General features: G+C 47.8%; 1 protein-coding gene across 1 annotated transcript in view; it reads right to left on the bottom strand.

Annotated features, from left to right (window-relative positions):
• Window positions 1–23214, bottom strand: part of TDRD7 (tudor domain containing 7) — a 42618-nt gene extending 19404 nt beyond the window's left edge. The window contains exons 1-5 of the mRNA XM_009880625.1: window positions 23008–23214; window positions 14646–14787; window positions 13007–13220; window positions 6681–6766; window positions 5317–5534 (exon numbers count right to left, since the gene is read on the bottom strand). Of these exons, the coding sequence (XP_009878927.1) occupies window positions 5317–5534; window positions 6681–6766; window positions 13007–13220; window positions 14646–14787; window positions 23008–23214 (867 nt within the window). The remainder of the gene's footprint in view (window positions 1–5316; window positions 5535–6680; window positions 6767–13006; window positions 13221–14645; window positions 14788–23007) is intronic.
• Window positions 23215–23656: the final 442 nt, after the last annotated feature.

Here is a 23656-nt window from a genome sequence, read left to right as displayed (position 1 = left end):
ACAAAGTTCAACTCTGAGCAAACTGGAGCCCAAAGCAGTGAGGAGGGTATTCCTGGCCTTGATGAGCAGCACCTTGCATCCATACATCTAGCTAACAGTGTCTTTTCTGTGTCAGAGGCGGCCACTACAACTCAAGATCCCACTATTTTTTCTAATCATTCTACAGCACAGCTCTCTCCAGGCAATGGTGAGATGCGGCTTCAACATTAATGCTCCACTCCTCCCTGCTCTTCCAAGTCGCTGCCTCTGAAAGCAATAGAGTTTAAGCTACCAAGCTGTTGAATATGCATGCAAAGTAATCGACTCCAAGGAAAAAAAAAAAAAAAAAAAGACAGACTTGTGCAGTGTTCTTGAAAGGCTGAAGATCCTCACTGCACAGGGTGGCATCAGACAGTACAGAGCTTTTGCTTTCAAGGCTGTGGAAGCCCCTTATGTTATAGCTTATCCTTGGGATCCTCTCCAGCTTTTACAGCTTCTACTTCAACATGCAATCATTGTTTTACATGGGAAGCTATAATACCTAACTTCTTACCCTAAATGCCAAAAGGACACGTTAAAAGGCTTGCCTTCAGGCAAATGTCATGTCAACTGGGAAGTTGGAATAGGACAGGAACAGGACTGGAATATGTCCCACAAAGGTTGAAGAGTGTCCATTGCTAAAACATGACCGGATACAGCCCTGAGCAAACTGCTCATGGTGACCCTGCTTGAGCAGAGGCATTGCATTAGATAATCTCAAGAGGTCCCTTCCAAACTCAGTGCTTCTGTGATTCCGAGAAGTGTTTATGCAATGTTAGAAGAACTGGCTCAGTTCTTCTGAATTTGAGTTGAATTTCAGTTATCAGGATGGAAGAACTACCTTCAAAAATTGCAGGCCTCTTACAACACTCAGGAAGACAAGATCATTTTGAAAGGTTTTTGATTTGACAGCCTTTTGAGTCACTAACCCTGACAGGTATGTCAGTTTCATTAAGAAGCTCCAGAAAAGATCAGTTATGATGTTCAGACTGGCAATGACAACAAGAAATTTTGGTGGATTCTTCATGGCAAATACAGAAGATATTTTAAGCCCTTCACCTGAAGTGAAAATTTGCAGATGCTGCAATGACTCTGAAACTTTTCTACTTATGGTAGTCATTACTTCTGTACTTAACTGAAATGTTAAAATACATGTCATACTGGGCATATTTTTGTATTTTTTTTGTTGTTAGACTAAGAGATCCTTATTGTCAAGACATCCCTTGTTCAGGTTCAGCTAGTGCTTAGGGCTGAGGTAGTAAGCTCTGCAAAGATCAGGAGTGTCTTTAGGTTGCCCCCTTCTGCCCATCCTCCTTGCCCTCCCATTTCATTACCTTGCACAGAGCAGTGAAAATAATTATTCTCCACAGTTCCTCAGGCTTTTGAGACTCTGACTTCTGAAAACACAGTTACAAGTGAAACTGTGACCCAATAAGCCAGCTGAGCCAATCTAACAACTCTGTACTGTTGAGGGCTGCCCTTATTCATCACATCCTTATGCCAGCACTGAGGATCAGCGGGCACCTTTGTCAGCAGTTCTTTTTGACTGCACTAATTTTCACCTCATAATGCAATGAAGTCTTCCTAAGGGGTCAGCGAAGTGCAAGATTTAACACGTAAGGAGTTGCAAGCGTATGTGAAGCAGGAACAAGGAACGATGCTGTAAAATGGAGTCTGACTTCATTTGAGGGCTCATCATGTTTTCCAACCACTCATCAGTAAGACTGAGCTTCAAGAACACGGAGTTACAGCCTATTCTAGCAGTGTTTGGACAGCAAAGTGATTCTGGATCTTGTGTCTTCAACCGGCTCATTTCCATGGATACTATGACACCATCTTCTGAGTAAGGCTGATACATACCGTATTTCGCCCTGTGCTGTACTGTATCACAGAATCATCGAATCATAGAATGGTTTAGGTTGGAAGGAACCTTGAAGATCATCGAGTTCCAACCCCCCTACCATGGGCAGGGACACCTCCCATTAGACCAGGTTGCTCAAAGCCCCCTCCAACCTGGCCTTGAACACTTCCAGGGATGGGGCATCAACAGCTTTCCTGGGCAGCCTATTCCAGTGTCTCACCACTCCCCCAGTAAAGAATTTCTTCCTAAAATCTAATCTTTATATATATATAAAACATGTTAAATTTTAGGCAGAATGTGTCTTCTGTTCACTGAACTCCATTCTAAATGGCTACTGGCTCTGTGTCTAGTACTGCGATACCTGCTAAAGCAAACTGTCATTCCAAACACTCATGTCTTCAACGAGCACGGCAAAAGAAAGCTGTCATAATGCTACAGCTCATCTATAGAAGACAGTTCATAGGGTTTGTGTAAAACTGTGCGAGCTTTCATTCACACACACTACCAGCCATAATAGCCCGCTCCATCACCTCCTCCATGTGCAAAGTACATTCCAGCTCATAAGAACACACTATCTATTACTTATAATTACAGCTGAATGTTTTATTCTCTCTAGTCCATTTCTCTGTTTGGAATGATGACTTTTGCTTCACACAGCTTAACTGTGGTATAGAAATTCCTTCCTTGAGAGTAAAAACCTGATAGAACCAAAGTTGCTCAAGGAATACAATTGGTTACTATGGTAGTCCTCCTCTTCTCCGAGTGGACCTGTTTAATTCACTCTGAACACTACAGTAAAAACTCAGCTGCCAGATGTAGTAGTATGTAGTACCTGCTTTGTTAAGAGGGGGGATACCGTCCAGGAACCGAGATTCAGATAACAACAGCCCTAATCCTGTTTCTGTCAATCTGTTTACCGGCTCATCTTCCTAAGCCTTTAGTTTCACTTTCTGCAAACGGTCACAACTGCTATAAAATGTAAAAGATGAAGAATATTCTGAGAACTAGACACTGTTAAAAAAAAAAACCCAACAAAACAACAAAATATCCTACCTGTCAACTAGGCAACATGCAAGTCCCATTCTTGTCTAAAAAATATCTTCTACCTTCCTGTCTGTAATGAAAAACTTCAACCTGTAATGACTACTTAAAAAAAAAAAAAAATATCAAAAAACCACGCACAAAGACTCAAAACCCACCAAAGAAAAAACCTGCCAATTTCCCCCTTCTTTTCTCTGATTTTTTCCAATTATGCATCTTGAAGAAGACAGCCAGCCTTTGGGACCTGCCCAGCACCATCCCAGACATCCAAGAGATGAAGTAAAGAACACTAAGCTTTCCCTCACTGTGTAAAACCTCCTCCTCAGAATAAATGGCCAGGCCAATGTTATCCAGTCTGAAGAGCATTTTCACACAGTATCAGCTAATACAACACCAAAATGCTTAAGCACACTAAAGAATGTGCTCAGGTATTTCATATTCTTTAGCATATGCTTATTAAAAAGCAGCAAGACAACTAATTGAGGAATGGTAGATTACTGGAGATGAAACTGGCTTCTGATGACAACACATTAACAGTTAAACTGATAGGTAGCCAGAGCTCCCAGGATGTTTCACAAAAAAAGAGTATCTTTGTTCTAGAAGCTTTGAAAATCTCTGCCAGCACAAGAGGAATTTCCAGTTTCAGAATGGTAGCGTTATTAACTGGTAGCTGCCTGGTTGTGTAGGGATGGGGAAGACAAAGGCGCAGTTGGAGCTGAACTTGGCAAGGGGTGCAAAGAATAGTAAGAAGGGCTTCTATAGATACGTCAGCCAGAAAAGGAAGGTCAAATAAAGTGTACCACCCCTGATGAACATGACCGGCAAACTGGTAACAACAGATGAGGAGAAGGCTGAGGTACTCAACAACTTTTTTGTGTCATTCTTCACCGGCAAACTCTCTCTCCACACCTCTCAAATGGATGGACCACAAGGCAGGTGCTTGTGGACAGTATGTATCTTTAAGAAGATACTGACAGAAACACCAGGTGTTCTCTCTGTTCTTCTGAGGCTGGCAAACACTCCCAGTGTAAGTACCCAACAAGCCAGAAATAATTAATAAATTAGTCATGGAAGCATCTCTACTGATACTGAAGAGTACAGTCTGTCCACTGGCATTTCAAAGAATCTACTGAGTTGTACACCTGCAGATGCCTTGTTTGAACCACAGATAGACACTGAGTATATTTAAGAGATGGATGGTAGCCTTCATATGTGAAGGCCGGGGCCCCAGTTCAAACTTCTCCATGACAGAGTCATGACTATGATTTACGTAAGTCAGTAAAGTGAGATGGGCTTTACAGGCTTATTAACAGTTCTCCACAATAAGACGGAGTGCGCCGAGACAACTTGATAGTTCTGACTGCTGTTGTACTGTACCTGCTGTATTACAATGTTTCCACAGATTTAACCACTGCTCATTTACAAAATGAAAGTCACTTCAAGCAGACAGATACTCTCATTACTTCCAATACTCTTCTGGTGCCACAGTTTAACAGATGTTGATGAAGTTGAAAGTGTTCATTGATATGACAGGCCTGTTAAAGTAAAGCTAAACAAAGCCTTGATGCAAAGTTGCAAAGTTGCATTATACCCTAAGTGAACCATAACTGCAGAAGAGATAAAAGCACAGCAATCGAAGACCCTTAACCCAGTGGTGATGACAATTCACATGGCAGACCTGTAAGCAGAAGCTCAGCCTGATAGCAGCCCCTGAAATAAAGGACAAGGACATCCCTAGTGATCAAGAGGTAACACGCATCACTGGGGGGTGGGTGGCTGTAATCTCTCCCCCAGGATTATCACCCTTTGCTTTCATCTGTATCTAAGCAGATATCTATTGTATCTAAGCCTAACTTAAACAGCAAAATTCTGTATCTTTGACTTGAGATGTGAGAAAGACCTGCGGAGAAGTCTATAGAAACAGTAACTACAGATAAACCTAAGACTGTTCACAGGATTTGCTGACAGCTTATAGATTTAAGAGGAGATAAACCCACCAAGGCAAAGCATAAGATGCAATGGGGGAAACAAACAAATATGACATGGAGAGCAACTGTCATCAGCTGCTGTTAGGGTTGTCAGTGTTGGAGTCATTTAAAGGTGGCAACTCAGCAATCCAGAGCACCTGCTCCAAGAGGCCACAGAGGCTGACCTTTCTTCTCCAGACAACAGTTATTTTTTGGGTGTTGTTTTGAAGGCATTGCTACAATTTTGGGAAGGAGGAGTGCAGTATTCTTTCTGCTTTTTTCTTTCGGTTTTTTTTTTGTTTTTTTTTTTTTCTCCACTGCTACAGATCATGAAAGGAAATACAGGGCTACAAAAAATATTTGGCAAACGAACGCTCAGAAATCTGTAGGTTATTAGCATCTTCCACAAAAATGACACTTGATACTTACTGTGCACACATGAGGCCAGTTCTCAAGCTGACGGAGCACTGCTGTGCTAAGCTCCTCCCAGTACATTTCCCGGTAGATCTGTGGCATCTTTGACACCCAAACACCACTGCTACACTTGCTCAGAATCTCCATAATGCGACTTTGAACTTCATTGACATGAGCAGCAGAAGGGCCAGAGGCAACAGTACGTGTCTCCGCAGCGGATGTATTCAAGTTATCTGTTAAACAAAAATACAGCATTGAAGTAAACACAGCCTTAGCAGCAGAGAGAAAGACGTGATTACCTAGCTACTTAAAAACTAAACATGGGAGCTGCCAGCATTACACCAACTCTCAAATGCCCAGCATGGATGGTTCAGTCACGTTCTATTGGAAAGAGCCACAGAAACCTCAGATATTTAGTAATTGACCTGAAGCTGAATTTTTAATCACTGTCATTATTTTCATAAGAAGTTGCTAAATGTTTCTTCTGAAGGGATCCTGGAAGAGGTTACAAAACCGTCAGCCACATCGTTGTGGAGAGGCTGCACTGAGGTAGTGTCCCAAGAGGGGCACAAGAGAATTTCTTTACCAGTACAAACACAACAACAAAGATACAGCAAAACACCCAAGGATGTTCTTCTAAATTCAGACAGAGGTACAAAAACAGACCAACGATTTGCCTATCATTCTAAGATATGTCCTGAGGAAAAGTCTGAAACCAGCACCCAGGCTTTCTGTGCTACTGCATCCAAGGAAGCCCTCCAGCTGAGCAGGGAAACAGACTGCAACTGTCCAGCTACTTTGGACAATTTCATATATTATGTGTAGAAGCAAGGCAGTCATTATCGCAGTTGGAGGTTCACATGATTACCTTGCCTGTTCCCTCATCTCTATCCCTTTGGAGGGGTGTATTTGCTATCAGATCTGAAGCTTCACCAATCAGCCTGACAGGTCTCAAAGAAAGCAACCATCATTTCACAAGTCCATCAACTGCACAACTGCAGGGAGACAGGCATGCAGGTGGTTATTTTCTGTGTGCTGTTTGCTCCTAAAAGCCAGGATTTAGCTCTCCTACAGCAGATCCCTACCCTATCAGTGAAGTTAAGCATCCTCCTCCTGTTTCCAAGCTACTCACACTAGCTTTGTTATTGGCTTTGACACTTACTACACAAGGATTCTTCTAGAAGACAGAGGGGAAGAGAAGTAAAAACCACACATTTCCCCAGCACCATGAAATGAGAGTGAAAAGGTTCACTCACAGAACTTTGTTTCTCAGCCAAACCTATCTTCCTTCAAAACATGCACTAAGAAAGATTTTTTTTAAGATGACACACAATTTAATGTGCGTAGTTGACAAAAATTTTCTTCATGGGCAAACATACCATTTGAATCTACGGAAGAGCTTCTGGACAGGTGAACTTGCAACTCCTTTTGAAACCGTGGTGGGACAGTTAGTCTCTTCTCAGACCTAAAATTGAAAATAAAATTTCTTTAAATCATTCTCCTGGCTCTGAATAGCATTCCATCTGCCTATAAGACCTATATACAAAATAAAATTTATGTCACATACTTCTAGCAGGCCCCCTGCACAAGATCAGTACTTGCAGTGTCCTGGCTTGGAATACAAGCTGACCAAGAGCAACAAGACGGATCAACAGGTGGCTTCTAGTTTTTTTCTTATTATCCTGATTATTGCGAGAAACAAAACGCACAGTAAAAAGACATGAGCAAAAGGAAAGCATCTAGGCCTAATAACACAGTTGATGGTCTTACATTTGATATGTTCAGCTTCATTATTTGACTTGTATCTGGATGGTGTCTCAGTCTTGCTGTTGAACATGACTATGCTCACCTTCTTGGTGAGCTACATCAGAGTCTCCTGAAAGTATTCAGCTTCAGAAGCCAGGGGAACACCTAAAACTATACCAGGACTCAAGATCTTTTTGTGAACAGTGTTGCTACACTGATTAACAGATTCCTCTCTGAAATGCTCTCCCATAGAAAGGACAGCTATGTCATGCTTGCAGGTGTTCTTCTGAGGTGTCTCAGAGAACAGCATCTTATACTGGGTGCACAGGCAGCACAATATGCTCCTGACAATGAAGAGGTCACAGCAGTGTGTAGCTCCCTCAGACTGTTTTGGAAACACTCAGCTCTGGAATAATTACATACATTGGAAGGAAAAGGGAACAAGAGTTGGAGAAAAGAGTTTGAAGACCAGGACCAAGTACCTCTCAAAGACACATAGTATCAATCACAGAATCACAGAACACCAGGTTGTAAGTGACATCAAGGATCATCCGGTCCAACCTTTCTTGGCAAAACCACAGCCTAGACAAGGTGGCCCAGCACCCTGTCCAGCTGAAGCTTACAAGTATCCAACGTTGCACAATCCACCACTTCCCTGCCTCATTGTGAAAGTTTTTTCTCCTGTCCAATCGGAATCTCCCCTGGAATAACTGGTACCTGTTACCCCTCCTCTTTTCTGTGCGCCTCCTTGTAAAAAGGGACTCTCCATCTTCTTTGCAGTCACCCTTTAAATACAGGAACATGGTGATAAAGTCTCCCCTAAGCCTTCTTTTCTCAAGGCTCAATGAACACAATTCTCTCAGCCTTTCCTCATGCAGCAGGCTTCCCAGTCCTTTGATCACCTTTGTGGCCTTTCTCTGGACCCTCTTATGCCTGTCCACACATCTTTTTTGCATAGTGGGGACCAAAACTGAACACAGTACTCCAAGTATGGCCTGACAAGCACTGAGTAGAGTGGGATAGCAACTTCTTTATCCCTGCTGGTGATGCCACATTCACACCTCTTCTAAGCAGCATCTTAACAAGATTTAACATGAACTTGTCTCCCTCACTTTTTTTGCTGTCCCTATAAGATGAAACTACTGCTCCTCCATCAGCTATGGGGTGTCACTTGTACCAGAAAGAATACTTCTGTTTTGGGTCACGTCCCACAACATTAGCAGTGAGGACAGCCACTGCACAGCACAGCATTTTCCAAAGCAAGAGAGGCATGCCCAGAAGTGCTGAGCAGCAGATCAACTACAAGCACATTTGTGAAAGACAAGTGGGACGAGAATCAAAAAAAAAAACCAAAAGCAAAGTCACCCACACATTCACACCTTGCACTTGTGTATCTGAAAAGACACTTCCAACACTCCACCTGCATCACAGGAAAGCTCTCTACTTTCTGGGCACTGCTCAGGTCCCCACACAAAGCAGCAGCACAGTCTCTTCTTAGAAGGTGTGCTGTGACTGGCCATGCACATCCTACAAGAAACCCAGGATCCCACCTCTCTATACATCTGTTTACCAGTACGGACAACCCCAAGCTGGACAGATAGCCCAGGAAAAAAGCCCCTTTATGGGAAGCAGACTCAAAAGACACTGTCAGCATTGCTAGTCAGCAAGCAAAACAATCCCATGAACTAGCCACACAGGTAATGGCGACTGTCCTGCTACTGCTGCCTCCCAGTAAAAATCCATAGCTGTGTTCTAGTCCTCAGTGCCACATGCTATTTTTACCACCTTAAGCCATACACCAGGTGACATGGATAACATGAGTGCAGGGTAAACCAGCAGGAACTGCAGCAAGGTTTCAGTGAGGAAGAGGACAGATGTTCCCCTCTTAGACCATGCCACCTGGAACACCTTGGAAAGGAACCTGGAACAGAGGACTGATGAGTCCCTTACACTGCATGTGAAAGCAAATTGGATTTGGAATCCTCTCAGTATTAAAGAGACTTCATGTGGTATCTTCCTGCGTTTCCTGCTGTGGCTCAACAGCTTCCCATGGAATAAAGTGGTGCTAACATCAGCTTTGAGCCCAGTTCTCATCAGTTTCGAGCCCTGCAATCAGACAAGGATGCTGCGATGCACTGCTTGCTCACACAGACCACAGTGGTCTTATCTCTCCAAAGATGGGATGGAACACAGCTAGAGAGCAGCAGGGCCAACACACTTCTCCAGCATGCAGGTATGGACAACCCAGCTGCCTGCAAGGCTTCATGTTGCTCAGCTGCTATAAACTGCTCCCAGCAAGAGGCCTCCTAGCCACACCAGCAATAAGAAAATACATCAGCAGCCTAGCCCTTCACAAATGCCTGACCAGTCATGCAGCCCTGCCAAGCCCCCAAGCGTCTCTGTAGCCAAGCAGTTACATTTCGCTCCCACAGACCACTGTCTCCAAGTGAAGGGAAGGCATGCCCATTCCTGCCTGTCACCTTACCTTGGTAAGGCCCACGTCATCCAACTCTGCTCTTCGGCCCTTGGTCAGTGCTATCTCAGCAGCAGTGACAGGCGGCAGCCAGCAGCAAACGCGGCCTGCTGGTTGAAGCAAGGGTGTCATCAAGCATCTCAACCTGTTCTCATCCATGCCTTTGCTTTCCAGCTTCAAGGATCTCTGCAGCTAGCCTTACAAGTAAGGTCTCTCTCACGTTCTCAGGGTTTGCAGGTCTAGAGCAACATGCTTATGACATGAACTTACTGAGTGATTGCTGCTATAAAGGACAGCCTCTCAGACCCTGCAACAGTGTCTGCAAGAAGGCCTGGGAGGGCAGCAGGAAACAACCTGGCACAACTGCAGCTACCTTCAGCGCCTCCCCCTTGTCATCTGTGTGTGACAGAATGGCAAGGAGAAACAGCCTGTTCCCCTTTCACCCAAGACTACATAGTGGCAAACTTCAGAAGCTGTGGTCACAAAAATCTCTCAGCAAAACACCAGAGTGTTAGAGAGTATGGACTCAGACTTTGGCAGCCAGAAGAGAACTGCTATTTGCAGCCTCACTGTGGGGCTTCACTACAAGATGCTGGGTGGAGCACCAAGACCAGTCAACACCCGACAAAGCCCGTCACCAGGAGGACATCATGCCAAAGCAAGTAACACAGATCTGCCATAGCAGGACAGATACTTAACAGAAGGAGAAATCAAAGACCCTTAAGTGCAACCCTGAGAGCACAGAAGTGCTTTGCTACAGCTTCAGTAAATGAACAGGCAGGAGGGCAGGGGGGTGTCAGAAAACACACCCAGAAAAAATGCACACAGACAGTGCCTCACCCCACACTGGGAAATGAGGTAGGGACAAGCTCTGTCACCTTCAGAGATTCCCTCAGCCAACCTCTGCTGTGCATCAAGTTGATGGTTTACCACAAGCAGCCACTCTCACAGGCAAGTGCTGCCACCGCTGCTGGAACAGTGCCCTCAAGTTTGTGCTGGCTAACTACAAGGCTGGTGTGAGCCCAGGATTACTGGGGATGCTGCTCACACCTCCGCTCACCTGCACACTGGTTTAAGGTCAGGACCTCCTGCCTCAAAGCGGCTTTCCCTCCTGCAATTCCCAAAATACAAGCAACTACAGCTGTTCTGCAGGCACAAAACATCCCCAGCAGCAAGGACATCAGACATGGATCTCACCAGTCCTGTTTCGAACTGGCCAAGTTGCAGCAATTTAATCCAGTCACATGAACCACTACACAACCTTGCATTAAAACAGAATATAGATCCTCTTTTCCGTGAAACCTCCCTCTAGTATGTCCCCAAGCTAACAGGACAGCACTTGGACCCTTTACAACAGCACAAGGTGTTTCTCCTCCCAAACTACCTAGGCCAAAGCACACTTTACCTGTAGCTTCTGCTCCTGACTATGGCAGGAACAGACAACAGAAACAGAAGTACAACACTGTTACACGAAAGAAGCTACGGGGAACCTGCCAGAGAGGAACAAAGGCGACAAGGCAGCAACACGCAAAGTGTGCTCCGTTAGAAGAACCAGAATAGCGCTGGATATTTACCTATTTTTATTTCAGGTATTACAAAGCTTCAAGTACTACAAAACCTCTTCTGGCCTTCTAGCAACTAACCTGGAGAGAACTTTTAAGTGCTCTTTTTGCTCCGCCTGTCCTGGGACAAAGTATCTCTGCCTTTTAGGGAATTGCAGACCAGTCCGCACACACATAAAAGGGAAGGCTTGTGCACACCCACTCCCACATCACTCCGTCACAGCAGGATGGCTTCACGCTTCTCTCCTCTCCTGCAGCAGACCCCTCAACAAAACCAAGCACACAGCTGGTGACACCTTCCTCCATGGCAGCTCCACCCAGCTCCCTCAGCAGCAGCAGAACAGGCCTTAGCTCAGTCCACACTCAGGTTATGAGGAGCTGTAATGCAGACGGAGAGGCCCATCTTGAGTCTCCCTGCTCCTGGCCGGGCTCCGGCCTCGCTCCCCTCACCAGCCCTGTGTGGCCCGTCTCCCTTCCCTGGCCTCTCCCTCCAAACCCTCCACTCCTCACATGGCATCTCCTGCCTTCCTTGCTGCTCCTGCCACAGCTCTCCTCTTACCCGCCTCAGCTTCACAGCCTCTGGCTCCTGACCCCATCGCCACCCGCCTCTTCACTCCTCCAAATTTCTGCCTGCGCATGCTGCTGCTACAGCCCCAGCCCCACTGCCCACGCACACAAGCAGTGTCTCCTGCCCTCAAGGGGAGCCCTGCCCCACAGCAAAGCTCCAGCAGGTCCACCTGGCAGCCCCAAGGCTGCCTCCCCCACCCTGGGGCACCTGCCCGCTCCACCAGCACGCCACAAAACTTCCCAAACAGCACAACCAGTACAGCACTGCCATAGCGAAGGGCCTTTTGCAGAGCACCAGGAAGGTTACAAGGCAGTGCCATCAGCCATCAGCAAAACACTACGCGCTCAGCCACCAAAGCTGCAGCGGCTGCTCTCACGAGTGCTCTGAGCACATCCTCGTCTCCCACTCTGGCACCCAGACCCCTGACGCACACGGGACTCAGGCAGGCAACCGGGGCAGGACGTGCCTGCTTTCTCTGGGTCTTCCAGAAAGAGCAGGCTCCACGGCAGGATTAAGCTGTCGCTCTGCTCCGTGCCACTTCACAGCTACGCCGCTGCGGAAGCAGCACACCGCTGCCATTTCCATTCAGTGCAAGGCTGACTCCTAACCCATCCCGGTGACCTCCACAGGATTACCACCACAATCACAGCTCCAGCGGATTTAGCCCAGCCACAATGAGGGAACAGCAAACACTTTCTCGCCACCATCAGCTGATGGCCCAGGGCCGCTGAAAACAACGCAGAGAGAGAAATGATGGCGCAGCAGCTGGATAAGCCACCTGGATTAGAGAGGCTCAAAGGGGGCTGAAAACCAGCATGTACCGCTAACCCAGCGAAACTGCAGCTCCGGCCCTCATCTCCCTTCACCCAAACACCGTCAGGCAGTTGCTGGGTCCGAGCACAATGAGAAGGGACACAAACGCTAGTGCTGCAATGCAGAAGTCAGGCAAGAGGTAAAGAGAACCGCCTGCAGACAACCAGGACCCTCAACACGCAGCAGTGCCTGGCACCTACACACAAGCCTCCTCCTGCTTTTTATCGCGCTGCCCACAACAGCTCCCTCCTGGGCCTGGGAAACAGCGACAGCCCCACACCCCCTTGCTGTGACACCTGCGGCCACATTTCTCCCCAGAAGACAGGGGAGCAGGCCAAGAGCACAGGCTAGCTATGGCACCATCCAAAAAGACAAAGGGTCACCCGTTTCCCTCCTGGGGAGGGATTCAAATTTAACCTCCTGCAAGGCCAGCAGCCTGGATTCCCACTGCCCAAAACGCACTGCTGGCACGGCAGCATCCAAGGGTCCACCATACTTCATTTTACCTTGCTCACGCACACACACACACACACACACACTGACCTGTTGACCACAGTGACATGCCTCTGCATGGGAACTTCTTTAGATGGTCCACTCCCAGCGGCTGGAGGCAAGGCAGATCGGGCACTCTCCATAGTGGGTTTCACCACTCCGCATGCCACTCCTCTGCCTCGTGGTGGGCGAGGAACAGGCCTCTTGCTGCCTTCTTCTGGCACACTCAAAGACCTGGGCTGTCGCAAAGTTCCTTTGGGCTTTCCTAAAGAGTTTGCAGACGCAGCCGTGAGTAGCGCTCTCCCCCACCCCACCCAAACAGACCTCAAGCACAGCGGATCACTCCCTCCAGGGAGACCACACTTTTCTAAAAGACAGTTAGGAAGGATGCTCTCAGCCACAGTCTGGGCTCTCTGCTACGGCATTGTGGCGTGCACCCAAGGACTCACAAACCACAACCACCACCTCTGCGCTGCAGCAGGGAAGAAGACTGGAGACCCATCTCCCCTTACACTCTCAGAAAAGCCATGCACTCGTGAGGTGCCACAACAGGTCATGTCCCAGGTGGAAGCCATGGTCAGGCTGCCCTTTATCGCCCAACAGCAGTAGCAGCTGCTCCCACAGCTGCAGCCCATGTAGCTTAACTCCATCTCCTTGGCCACCTCCTGCATCACCGCCCAAAGCGTTTCTTCTTCTCTACCCTGCCTTACAAGCACCCTCCTCCCAAACTCCCACCACACAGCAGGGGTTACCAAATAACACCTGCAGACGAACACACCACTCTGTGATAAACAAGCTCTTGGTCACTTCACTGTTCATGTGCTGGCCGCACCACACCAATTTGGGCAGGCTCAAGCACTTCTGAGGGGTACCATGTGCAAGACTCGAACCAACATGTGTTTACAGTCATTGTTGTTTAACTGGGATAGGAGTCAACAGTCCAGCTTCCCAACTAGAGGGTAGACTGTTGGCGTGGTTGCACGAGAGCAACAAGCAGCAAACCCTCCGTTACCAAGAACAGAGGAATACAAACAGACTGTGAAACCCAGTGTTGCTCTAAGATGCCAACTTGCAAGCAAATGGGCCTTGTCTGGGCCTGATCCTGGGATACTCCACTGACAGCAACACAACAGCACAGCAGTGAGGGATACCTGACCCACAAGCTCTGGGAAAACACTGTTGCAGCAGCTTATGCAGGGACAGTGCCCAGCTGGGCATCAGCAATGTTGTGACACCAGGGCACTTGCAGCAGCAGCAGGAGCTGCTGAAACAGCCACAGATGATGCTGCAGGGGCTCCTTCTCACAGTAAGAGCCACTCCCTGCCACTCCACAATGGGTCAAGCTCGGCCTCAAAGAACAAGCAGGCTTGTTGCCACTCTTCTCACCCGCATTTCAACCACATTTCTCACAGAAGCAGAGGCAGCTGGAATTGAAGCCAAGTGTCCTCCAAGAACTTCCTTTCTCAAGATCATTCACATCTCATGTATGTGATCAAGAAGGGCTTCCTCACCAACCATGGCTTGCAAGCACAAGCACCCTTGTCAACAACACTCCCCACTCCCAGAAACTCCTTCACTGGGACCATGCAACTTGTGGTCATTGGTAATACACCCTCATGGCCAAGGCTTTTGCTCCAGCAGCAGCACAGCTTTCACAAAGGCAGTCCCTCCACAGCTGCTTGGGACTTACCTGCTAATGTGACTGGAGACGTGTTCTTCAGCCTCATTTGGCAGTTCACTTGCCGTCCCATTTTCCTCTTGGAACTTCTCTGCCGGGCTACCAGTTGAGCAATTGGCACTGTCTCGCTGCAAGCAACAGCATGGCAAATGACCTTGTTGGAGTAGGAAGGGGACAGGGGGGAGAACAGTCAGTGAGGCCCAAGCTTATCCTCAGCCCGCAGACGGATTTGCAACCATTTTCACGCCTGTAACTGCTGGGTCATGGAGGCCTGCAGGCAGTTCAGCAAAGACTTCAGCAGCAGACACAGACCTCGGAGACCTCCCTCTCCTCTTGCAGTGCACCTCAGAAATCAGCAAAGCAGACAACCAGAGCCTCTCCATCACCTTCCCACGTTAGGTTGGGCTCCACCGAGAAACAGCCTTGTTTCTCACTCCCATCCTACAGGCTTTGCTTTACAGCACTAGGAAGCCATGGGCTTCCATCCTGCCCTTGCTCCTCCTGGCAAGGCTTGCCAGGGACTCTGGCAACACTCTGACCCTGCTGAGCTGGGCTGTCTTTGCCCTGCTTACTAAAGAAACAGCACAGCCATCCTGGCTGCACAATTGCCCCGCAGGCACCAGGCTGGCCCCCAACAACAGCCCAGCTTCAGGCAAGCCCACAGCCACCTCCCTGGCCTCCTTATCAGCCTCTTGCCTCAAGCTCCCCTTTCCACGTCTCAGCAATGCTGCCACAGGCCGTCCCTTGAATGGATGCAAGAACCCTACTTTGGCAAGCCCCCAAATTACATACCTAGCATGCACTTTGCCTCACAGAGGAGATGCAAGCCCTAACTTTTGGGCCATTCAACTGCTAACAGTCTAGAAAGGCAGCTGGATGAGTACTCCTCCAGGGATTCACAAGGACACAGGGAGCCACCCAAAAACCTCAAGTGAAATACAGGAGTCTGGTCCCAGGGACTCTCTCCATGGGTGTCAGCCATACTCTGTGCTGGCAGTGGCACAGGCTGAAAAAGGGGCCCTCAAGCACAGCACCGCTCCCCTCAAAGCCATGGCCTGCAAGAAGCATGGTAGTTGACAATTCACCACAGGAGAAAGTCAGGGACTTGGACAGCATCTCTGAAATTTAGCCTACTGCAGGTCCAGAAAGGATCTTTTCCCACAAATGAGGCAGGACAACCAAAGCACAACAACCAGGTGCCAAGACACAAATGAAAGTGACTGCTAAGCAGCAACAGCTTGCTCAAGAGCTCTCCTCAGTCTCTCATGATGACCCAAACAGCCCAGGGAAATATGGGCAAGGGATGACAACACCAGGAACAAGGCAACACTCCTGGCCTCCAGCAGTGCACTCCAGCTTGTTCTTCCTCTTCCCTTCCTCCTCCCCTGCACACCCAGCATCTGTACCAGGCGGGCTCAACATGCAGCCATTGGAGAGAGGTCGTCTCCTTCTGAGGACAGCCCTCCCATCCAAGGAGCTCCTGCTTAGAAATCGGACAGCATGCCCACTGCACAGTCAACACCTATACAAAAAGCATAGCAGCAGCCCCACCACTGCAGTGGTTAAAGGCAAGGAATTACAGAAAAATTGAGGCTGGAAGACATTTCTCTAGACCATCTCATACAGTATCTCTGCTCAGACCAGCATCAACTAGACCTAGCTGCTCACGATACTGTCCAGTTGGTGGTGGAATATCTCCAACAATGAAGACTTCACAACCACTATGTACAGCTTGTTCCAGTGTTCATCCACCCTTGCTGTAAAAAAAGTGGGGTTTGTAATGTTTAAATTGAATTACCTATATTTCACTTTGCCCATGTTGTCTCCTGTCTGTTCACTGGATACCACTGAGAACTGGCAATGGAGTCTGGCTCCATGGGTTTTTTTACTCTGTCCAACAGGTATTCATACACATGGATAAGATCACCCTGAGCTTTCTCTTCTCCAGAATTCTGGTGCTTAGGAACATGGGTTAGTGATGGTTTTAGCAGTGTTACGTTGATGGTTGGACTTGATGATCTTAAAGGTCCCTTCCAACCTAGACAATTCTAGGATTCCATGATACTGTAGAATACCAGGTTGGAAGTGACGTCAAAGATCATCTGGTCCAAACTTTCTTGGAAAAAGCACAGCCTAGACAAGGCGGCCCAGCACCCTGTCCAGCTGAAGCTTACAAATGTCCAACATTGCACAATCCACCACTTCCCTGCCTCACTGTGAAATTTTTTTCTCTTGTGTCCAATCGGAATCTCCCCTGGAATAATTTGTACCTGTTGCCCCCGCTCTTCTCCATGCGACTCATCTCCCCTAAGCCTTCTTTTCTCAAGGCTCAATGAACACAATTCTCTCAGCCTTTCCTCATGCGGCAGGCTTCCCAGTCCTTTGGTCTTTGTGGCTTTTCTCTGGACCCTCTTATGCCTGTCCACACATCTTTTTTGCATAGTGGGGACCAAAACTGAACACAGTACTCCAAGTATGGCCTGACAAGCACTGAGTAGAGTGGGATAATGACTTCTTCATCCCTGCTGGTGATGCCTTTGTTGATGCAATCCACCATTCCGTTGGCTTGCTTTGCCGCTGAAGCACATTGTTCGCTCATATTTGGCTTGTTGTCCGCCCCCCAGGACCCTTTCCACAGAGCTGCTTCCCAGCCAGGTAGATCCCAGTCTGTGCTGCACTCCTGCATTATGTTTTCCCAGGTGAAGACCTTACACTTGTCCTTGTTGAGCTTCATAAGGTTCTTGTTCACCCACTCTTCCAGCCTATCCAAGTCTTCCCGCAGGGTTGCTCTCTCTTCCAAAGTGTCCACTTCCCCACTCAGTTTGGCATCAGGGTACACTTGATCCTATCATCCAGATTCCTTAGGAAGATTTTAAACAGCATTGGGCCCAGTATCGAACCCTGGGAGACCCCACTTGTGACAGGCTGTAAGACTGAAAAGGAACTATTTGCCATCATGCTCGGGGTGCGTGAGTAAGACTGATGGGCCTATAATTTCCTGGATCCTTCTTTAAAGCCTTCTTGTAGATAGGCAGAGTGAACAGTCACAGTTCTCTGAGCCCTCCATCAAAGATGTTCCAGTCCCTTCATCATCTTCACAGCCATTCACTGAACTTGCTTCAGTGTGTTCATGTCCCTCTTGTTCTGGGGAGCATGGGACTGGACACAAGTTCCCAAATGTGGTCTTACTAGAGATGAGTAGATGGGAATAATCACCTCTGTCAGTGTGCTGGCAACACTCTTCCTCATTCAATGCAGTATGCTGTTGGTCTCCTTTGCTGCAATGGCATATTGCTGCTCACAGTGAGCTCCGTGTCCACCAGAAACCCCAGGAATTTCTCTGCCAAGCCACTTTCCAGCTGGTCAGCCCCCAGACTGTACAGGTTCACGTAGTTATTCTGTCCCAGGTGCAGGACTTCGCATTTCCCTTTCGAACTTCATAGGGTTCCTCTTGTTCCATTTCTCCAGTTTGTTGAGGTCTCTCTGAATGGCAGCACACCCATCTGCTCTATCAGTCCCTCCCATCATCTACAGACTTGCTGAGGTTGATCTCTGTCCCATGATCTATGTTATTCATAAACTTGTTAGACAGCATTTCTCCAGCATCAACCCCTGTGGCATACCACTGGTGACTAGCCTCCCAATGGGTTTTATGCCACTGTTATGGGAGAGACTGTCAAGAGAACGACTAAAATTCAGATAAACTACATCCAGTGCTCTCCCCTTATCCACGCAACCAGTCATCTCATTTTGGTAGAGTATCAGTTTGGCCACATAAGATTTTCACTTTGTAAATCTGTACTTGCTCCTACTTGCCTTCTTGTCTTTCACATGTCTGGAACAGCTTTCCAGGATTAGTTGCTCAACCATCTTCCCAGAGATCAAGGTCAGGCTGATCAGCCTCACATCCTCCTTTCCACCCTTCCTGAAGGTACAGAGATACTCGCTTTCCTCCAGTCCTGAGGAACGTCCCACAAACCACCATGACCCTTCAAAGGTAGCTGACAGTGGTCTTGCAACAACATCAGCCAGCTTCCTCAGCATCCGTGGGTGCATTGCATCAGATGCTTGGACTTGTACATGTCCAGTTTGTTTACATGTTACCTAGCCAAATCCTCCCCCACCTGAGGATAAGGCTTCCTCACCCTGCACTTTCCCACTGGTTTTAGGAGCCTTGGGATTGCTGATGGCTGGTCTTACCACAAAAGACCAAGGTAAACAAGCCAATTCGTGCCTCAGCCTTCTCCATGTCCTTTAATACTGGGTACCGATTCCCATTCCTCAGCACGCTTACATCTTCCCTAGTCATCCTTTTCCTGATGATGTACCTGTAGAAACTTTTCTTGCTGCCGTTCACATCCCTTGCCAGATTCAGCTCCATATGGGCTTCAGCTTCCTAAGTCCATCCCCGCATGTTTGGACAGTGTCTCTATATTCTTTCCACATAACCCAATTCTGCCACTCCCTCTTGTGTGCCTGCTTTTAATGGTTAACTTAAGTCAGGAGCTCCATGCAGTGCTCCTTGACCATTCTTGAAATTGGAAGAGGTAACCCTTGAAAATCCACTGCCTCTTCTGGACCACTCTTCCCTCTAGTACTGTATCCTATTGGAGTCCTCCAAGCAGATTCCTGAACAGGCCAAAGTCTGCTCTCCTGAAGTCCTGGCTTGTTGATACTGATGTTTCCTTTATCCCCCCTCCCAAACACCACCATCTCATGGTCACTGCAGCCAGGCCTGTCCCCAGCTTTTACATCCCCAACCAGTCTTTCTTGTTTGTAAGAACTGGGTCCACCATCTCCCCTCATCAACTCACCACTTGTGACAGGAAGCTGTTATCAGCACACCTTGGAAATCTTCTGGATTACTCATGCAATGAGCAGTAAGCTGTCTAGGTCATACCCTCCAGCAGGTATGGCAGTGGCTCAAGTCCTCCATGCGGACCAGAGCCTGCAAATGTGAGGCTTCTTGCAGTTGTTGGAAGAAGGCATCATCTGCTTTATCTACCACTTCTTCCCAACTGGGGCGTTTGTAACAGTCACCATGTCGCCCCATACACTGGTCTGTCCACTACCCATAAGCTCTTGCTGGCTTATCATCTCTTTCAAGGCAGAGCTCCAAGCATCCCCACTGCTCTCACACCGGAGGGGCTCACAGAAACTCCCCCTCCTTGTCGTTCTAGCCCACCATTCCTCAGCAGCCTGTGTCCATCCACAGCAGCACGTCAACTGTGTGAGCCGTTGCAACAGCTCTCCGCAACCCCAAGGAGATCACAGCCCTGAATGGCTCGCAGACCTCCAGTTTCTCCTGGTTGTGCCCTGTGCTGTGGGCAGTTGTGTACAGGCACTTCAGAGAGGTGTCCAGCTGTGCCCATTTCCAGGGAAAGGTACAAGAGCTTTCCTCATACTCCTGGCTAACAGGCACTTCCCTCTTTACATGTGGATGCAAGTGGTATGGACGACCTCCAGCCCTGCTCTGTTCTTAAGGCCTCAACAGAAAGGATTTTTTTTTCTTCATACACAGTTTATTCTAGTTTCATAAATGCACATTTGCACATCTTTGTTACATTTCTGTTTTTTCCTGTCACTAATGTTGTAAGTGATTTTCAGCATTTTCTTCCCTTGTTTTCACATCATAGTGACTTTAAGTTTAGCATAAATGATGGTTTGAGTTAGAATGAGTTCAGATGTAAAAAGAGATGGGATGGATGAATTCACTTGCAGCAGAGCAAAACAGTCTTCAAATTCCTCTTTATGGAAGGGCCTAATTATTCCAGCAGAAGTCAGTTTCCTTAGAGGAAGATGTAACCATTTGCTGCTTGTAACTCAGCATGAATTGAAGCAAAGCAGGGTTCCTTGAAATGACAGAACCACCTGTTGCAGGTCGACAGAATTGCAATTTGAGTCCCCCTGCAGTGTTTTCTATATACTGAACTTAATCCTCATCCTCTGTGTAAACTGGAGAACATACCTATCGTGTGAAGGAATAATTGTGAGTGTTCATCTTTCCTATACTCAAAAAGGATAAACTAGTGTTCAGCAGTAAGAGGAACAAGGGACAATTTATATCATTGCCTTCCCAACACAACCAGTTTGTTCAGCATCAGTTACCCAGGCAATATTAATCTCACAAAAATCCTTTGATTTAAGGAACATGTGACATGTAGCACTCCGAGATCAATTTGTATTATTCACTGCCCACTTTACAGAATTGCTTGTTGAATGTACTTCTTGTGGTATGTCTTGGACAGCTGCCCTAGCGCTAAGGGAAGTCTTTTTAGGACTACCTAGCCTGCAGCCAGGATCATCAGCTGCTAGCAGATCGCTGCATGTGCGAGTGTCTTCCTTTCCTGCCACACTGTCCCCAAAGGGACTAAAGGAAAAGAAAAGGGCCTTGGCAGCCTTTTTGGAAGCTAAGAGTACTCCCAGAGCCAGGAAGAGAGACTGTTTGACTGCATGCCTTTGCAGCAGGCTTGTGTGGACTCTCAGCTACAGTCTCAGCTTATAATGGACCTCAAACATTCTAGAGAGACTTGAACAGAGCAAAGTGTTATACTGAAGGCTGCCCAGGTCCTGTATCAGGAAACCATGCTGGAGCAGTCCCAGGTAGTTACCAGCCCATGCCAGTGTATAACCACATTTGTCACCCTCTGCTCAATGTCCACCCAGGGGACACTCCGGCCAGCATCAACAGGAGGGTCAGTCAGTAGCAACATGGCTCAGTCTTTGCACCTGTCCTGCCCCCGAGGTGGTGCTTCCTCTTAGTTGCTTCAGTCATGCAGAGCATAGTTGGCACTCCTAAACCAAAGCAAGTCCTACTCAACTACCTCAGGACTCCTGTTTAGTAGCTTTGTCCTTTTCCACCCGCTAAAGGCACATTTCACTCTCCTTACAGCTGCCACATAGAGGACACTGCTTCTAGTGCTATCCAAGAGTCCGCAAAGCTCTCAGCACACATTGTATTAGAAGATAAGCAAGGCTCTCAAGGGAATGGGAGGATACCAGATTACAGCATGCAAGGCCCGAGTTAGAAACAGATGGCTATCTGCCAGAGCCACCATGAGGAAGCATTAAATTGCATCACCACAAATGTTCCAGAGGCACCTGCATCCATGTTACTGATGTAGCTGCAGCCAATGCAGGCTTGGAACAAGCCAAAAAGAACCCCAAACTTGGATACCTGCTGCAAAAGGGCAAATTCTGACAGTTGTAAAAATGCAGCAAGGGAACCTCTTGCTTAAAAAAAGACACATTTCCAGACATCAGCACAAAACCCATGACAACTCTCATCCCACTCTTCACAGCTAACCAGGAAGACCTAGTTCTGAGTTCCCAGATGCCATCTGAATCCAGCTGAGCCAACAAGGGAGCTCAGCTTTAAGTGCTGCCTCTCCAGACTTACTGTGACAGCCATGCATTGTGCCAAACATCTGTTAGCTTTCTCCTCTCCCACACTCTACACAGAGTTCAGGAACTCAGACATGGCTCTAACAAGGGAGATGCTTCAAGCTCTCCACTCAAACAGATTGTCTTCAAGTCACGCAGCTACACCAACCATCAAGAGAATGCCTTCTGACTCAAACCCAGGAACTCCACATTATTCGACAAGCAGGCTGGTGGTCCTGTCAAGCTGCTTCCAAGCTGGCAGCCACCAGGAGACACAGGCTAATGCAGCAAGGCCAAGGAATAAGGGAAAACTCTCCCACCACATGAAAATTCTTTCCTGAGCACTGTTCCGCCTTCTGCTTGACCTCTGCGCTAACTCCTTGTCCCTTGCACCCTTGCTAAGCTGAGGCGTTGCAACTCTTGCATCAAGGCATCTCACTTGCATGGGTTCTTCCTCACCTTGGGAAGTCTTCACAGTCTTGTGGCAGTGCAACTCATTACAAACGAAGGCTAAACCTAAAACAAGCACTGTCAGGCTTAAAAGCAACAGTACTCACAACAATTTTGTTGTAGGCAAAAGATAATGCTAAACCCCACCCTGAAGAGATGATCAAGACACACACGTACATGAGTTAACCTTCTTTAAGGTCCCAGGACAACCCACCAGTAACCCTTGGAGTCAGAAATGCTGAGACAGGGCCCAGAGCTCTACAGTCACACAAACTGTCTTTCCAGTCAAAACTTCTGTTTCTGCGAAAATGCCCTGCAGCCTTCCACCTTTTGCAAACACAGCTTCCCAGTCCACATGCAGAGGCAGGAAAACAAGGGGCACTTGGTCTATGCCACAGCTTCTACATCTCCCAGCATTAGTGCACCACATACATGCTACAGTACTTTTCTCAGAAATCCATTGCACAGGCAGAACTAAAGTTATGAACCATACACACTTTGCAAACACAAAAGCCATTTCTGAACTGTAACTGATTCTTACCTCTCCCATTTTGTTCCCTTCCATTCTGACCACTCCTGGGATGCTCTCCAAGTAGCCTTGTAATGTGCCATATCCCAGGTGCCTGAAGGGAATCCAGTCGCCGGTCAGGGATTTGTATTCACCCTGAAGTTCAGACAAAGGTACTCCATTTTTAAAGGGATGAAGAACAGCTCGCACTGTTTTTGCAATAAGTTCAGGGTCCTGCATTTTCACCTATAGCTCCCCTACCCCAAAAGAAAAAAAAAGAGGCATTTTTACATACACAGGCTGAAAATACTAACTTTTACTATTCAACCTCCCTCCCCAAACAAGCAAGGATTCAGCAGCTCTGTGGCTCTTCTTTGGGGACCTTGACACTTCTGAGTACACTCTTTAGGGGCCTAGTCCAACCCACCAAGCAGAGGGTAGTATGAAATACACCAGGCATGACTGTCAAAAAAAGCAGCTGAAGGAGCACGGCAGCCCCTGTGCACGGGCTGGCCCTGACAGCCAGTCACGACAGACCATATGGTCAGAAGAGGGGCAGGGCTGCCAGGCATTTGGCCCACGTCACTGCTGGCAGGGCCAGGACTTCCACCCACCGCACCCCACACTCCCAGTGCTCCCTCCACTCATGCCCCACGGTGACACTGGGTAGCTCACGGCCGCT

The sequence above is a fragment of the Charadrius vociferus genome, unplaced genomic scaffold (assembly GCF_000708025.1).
Source record: "Charadrius vociferus isolate BGI_N301 unplaced genomic scaffold, ASM70802v2 scaffold240, whole genome shotgun sequence".
NCBI lineage: Eukaryota > Metazoa > Chordata > Aves > Charadriiformes > Charadriidae > Charadrius > Charadrius vociferus.
This window is presented reverse-complemented; position numbering and strand designations above follow the sequence as displayed.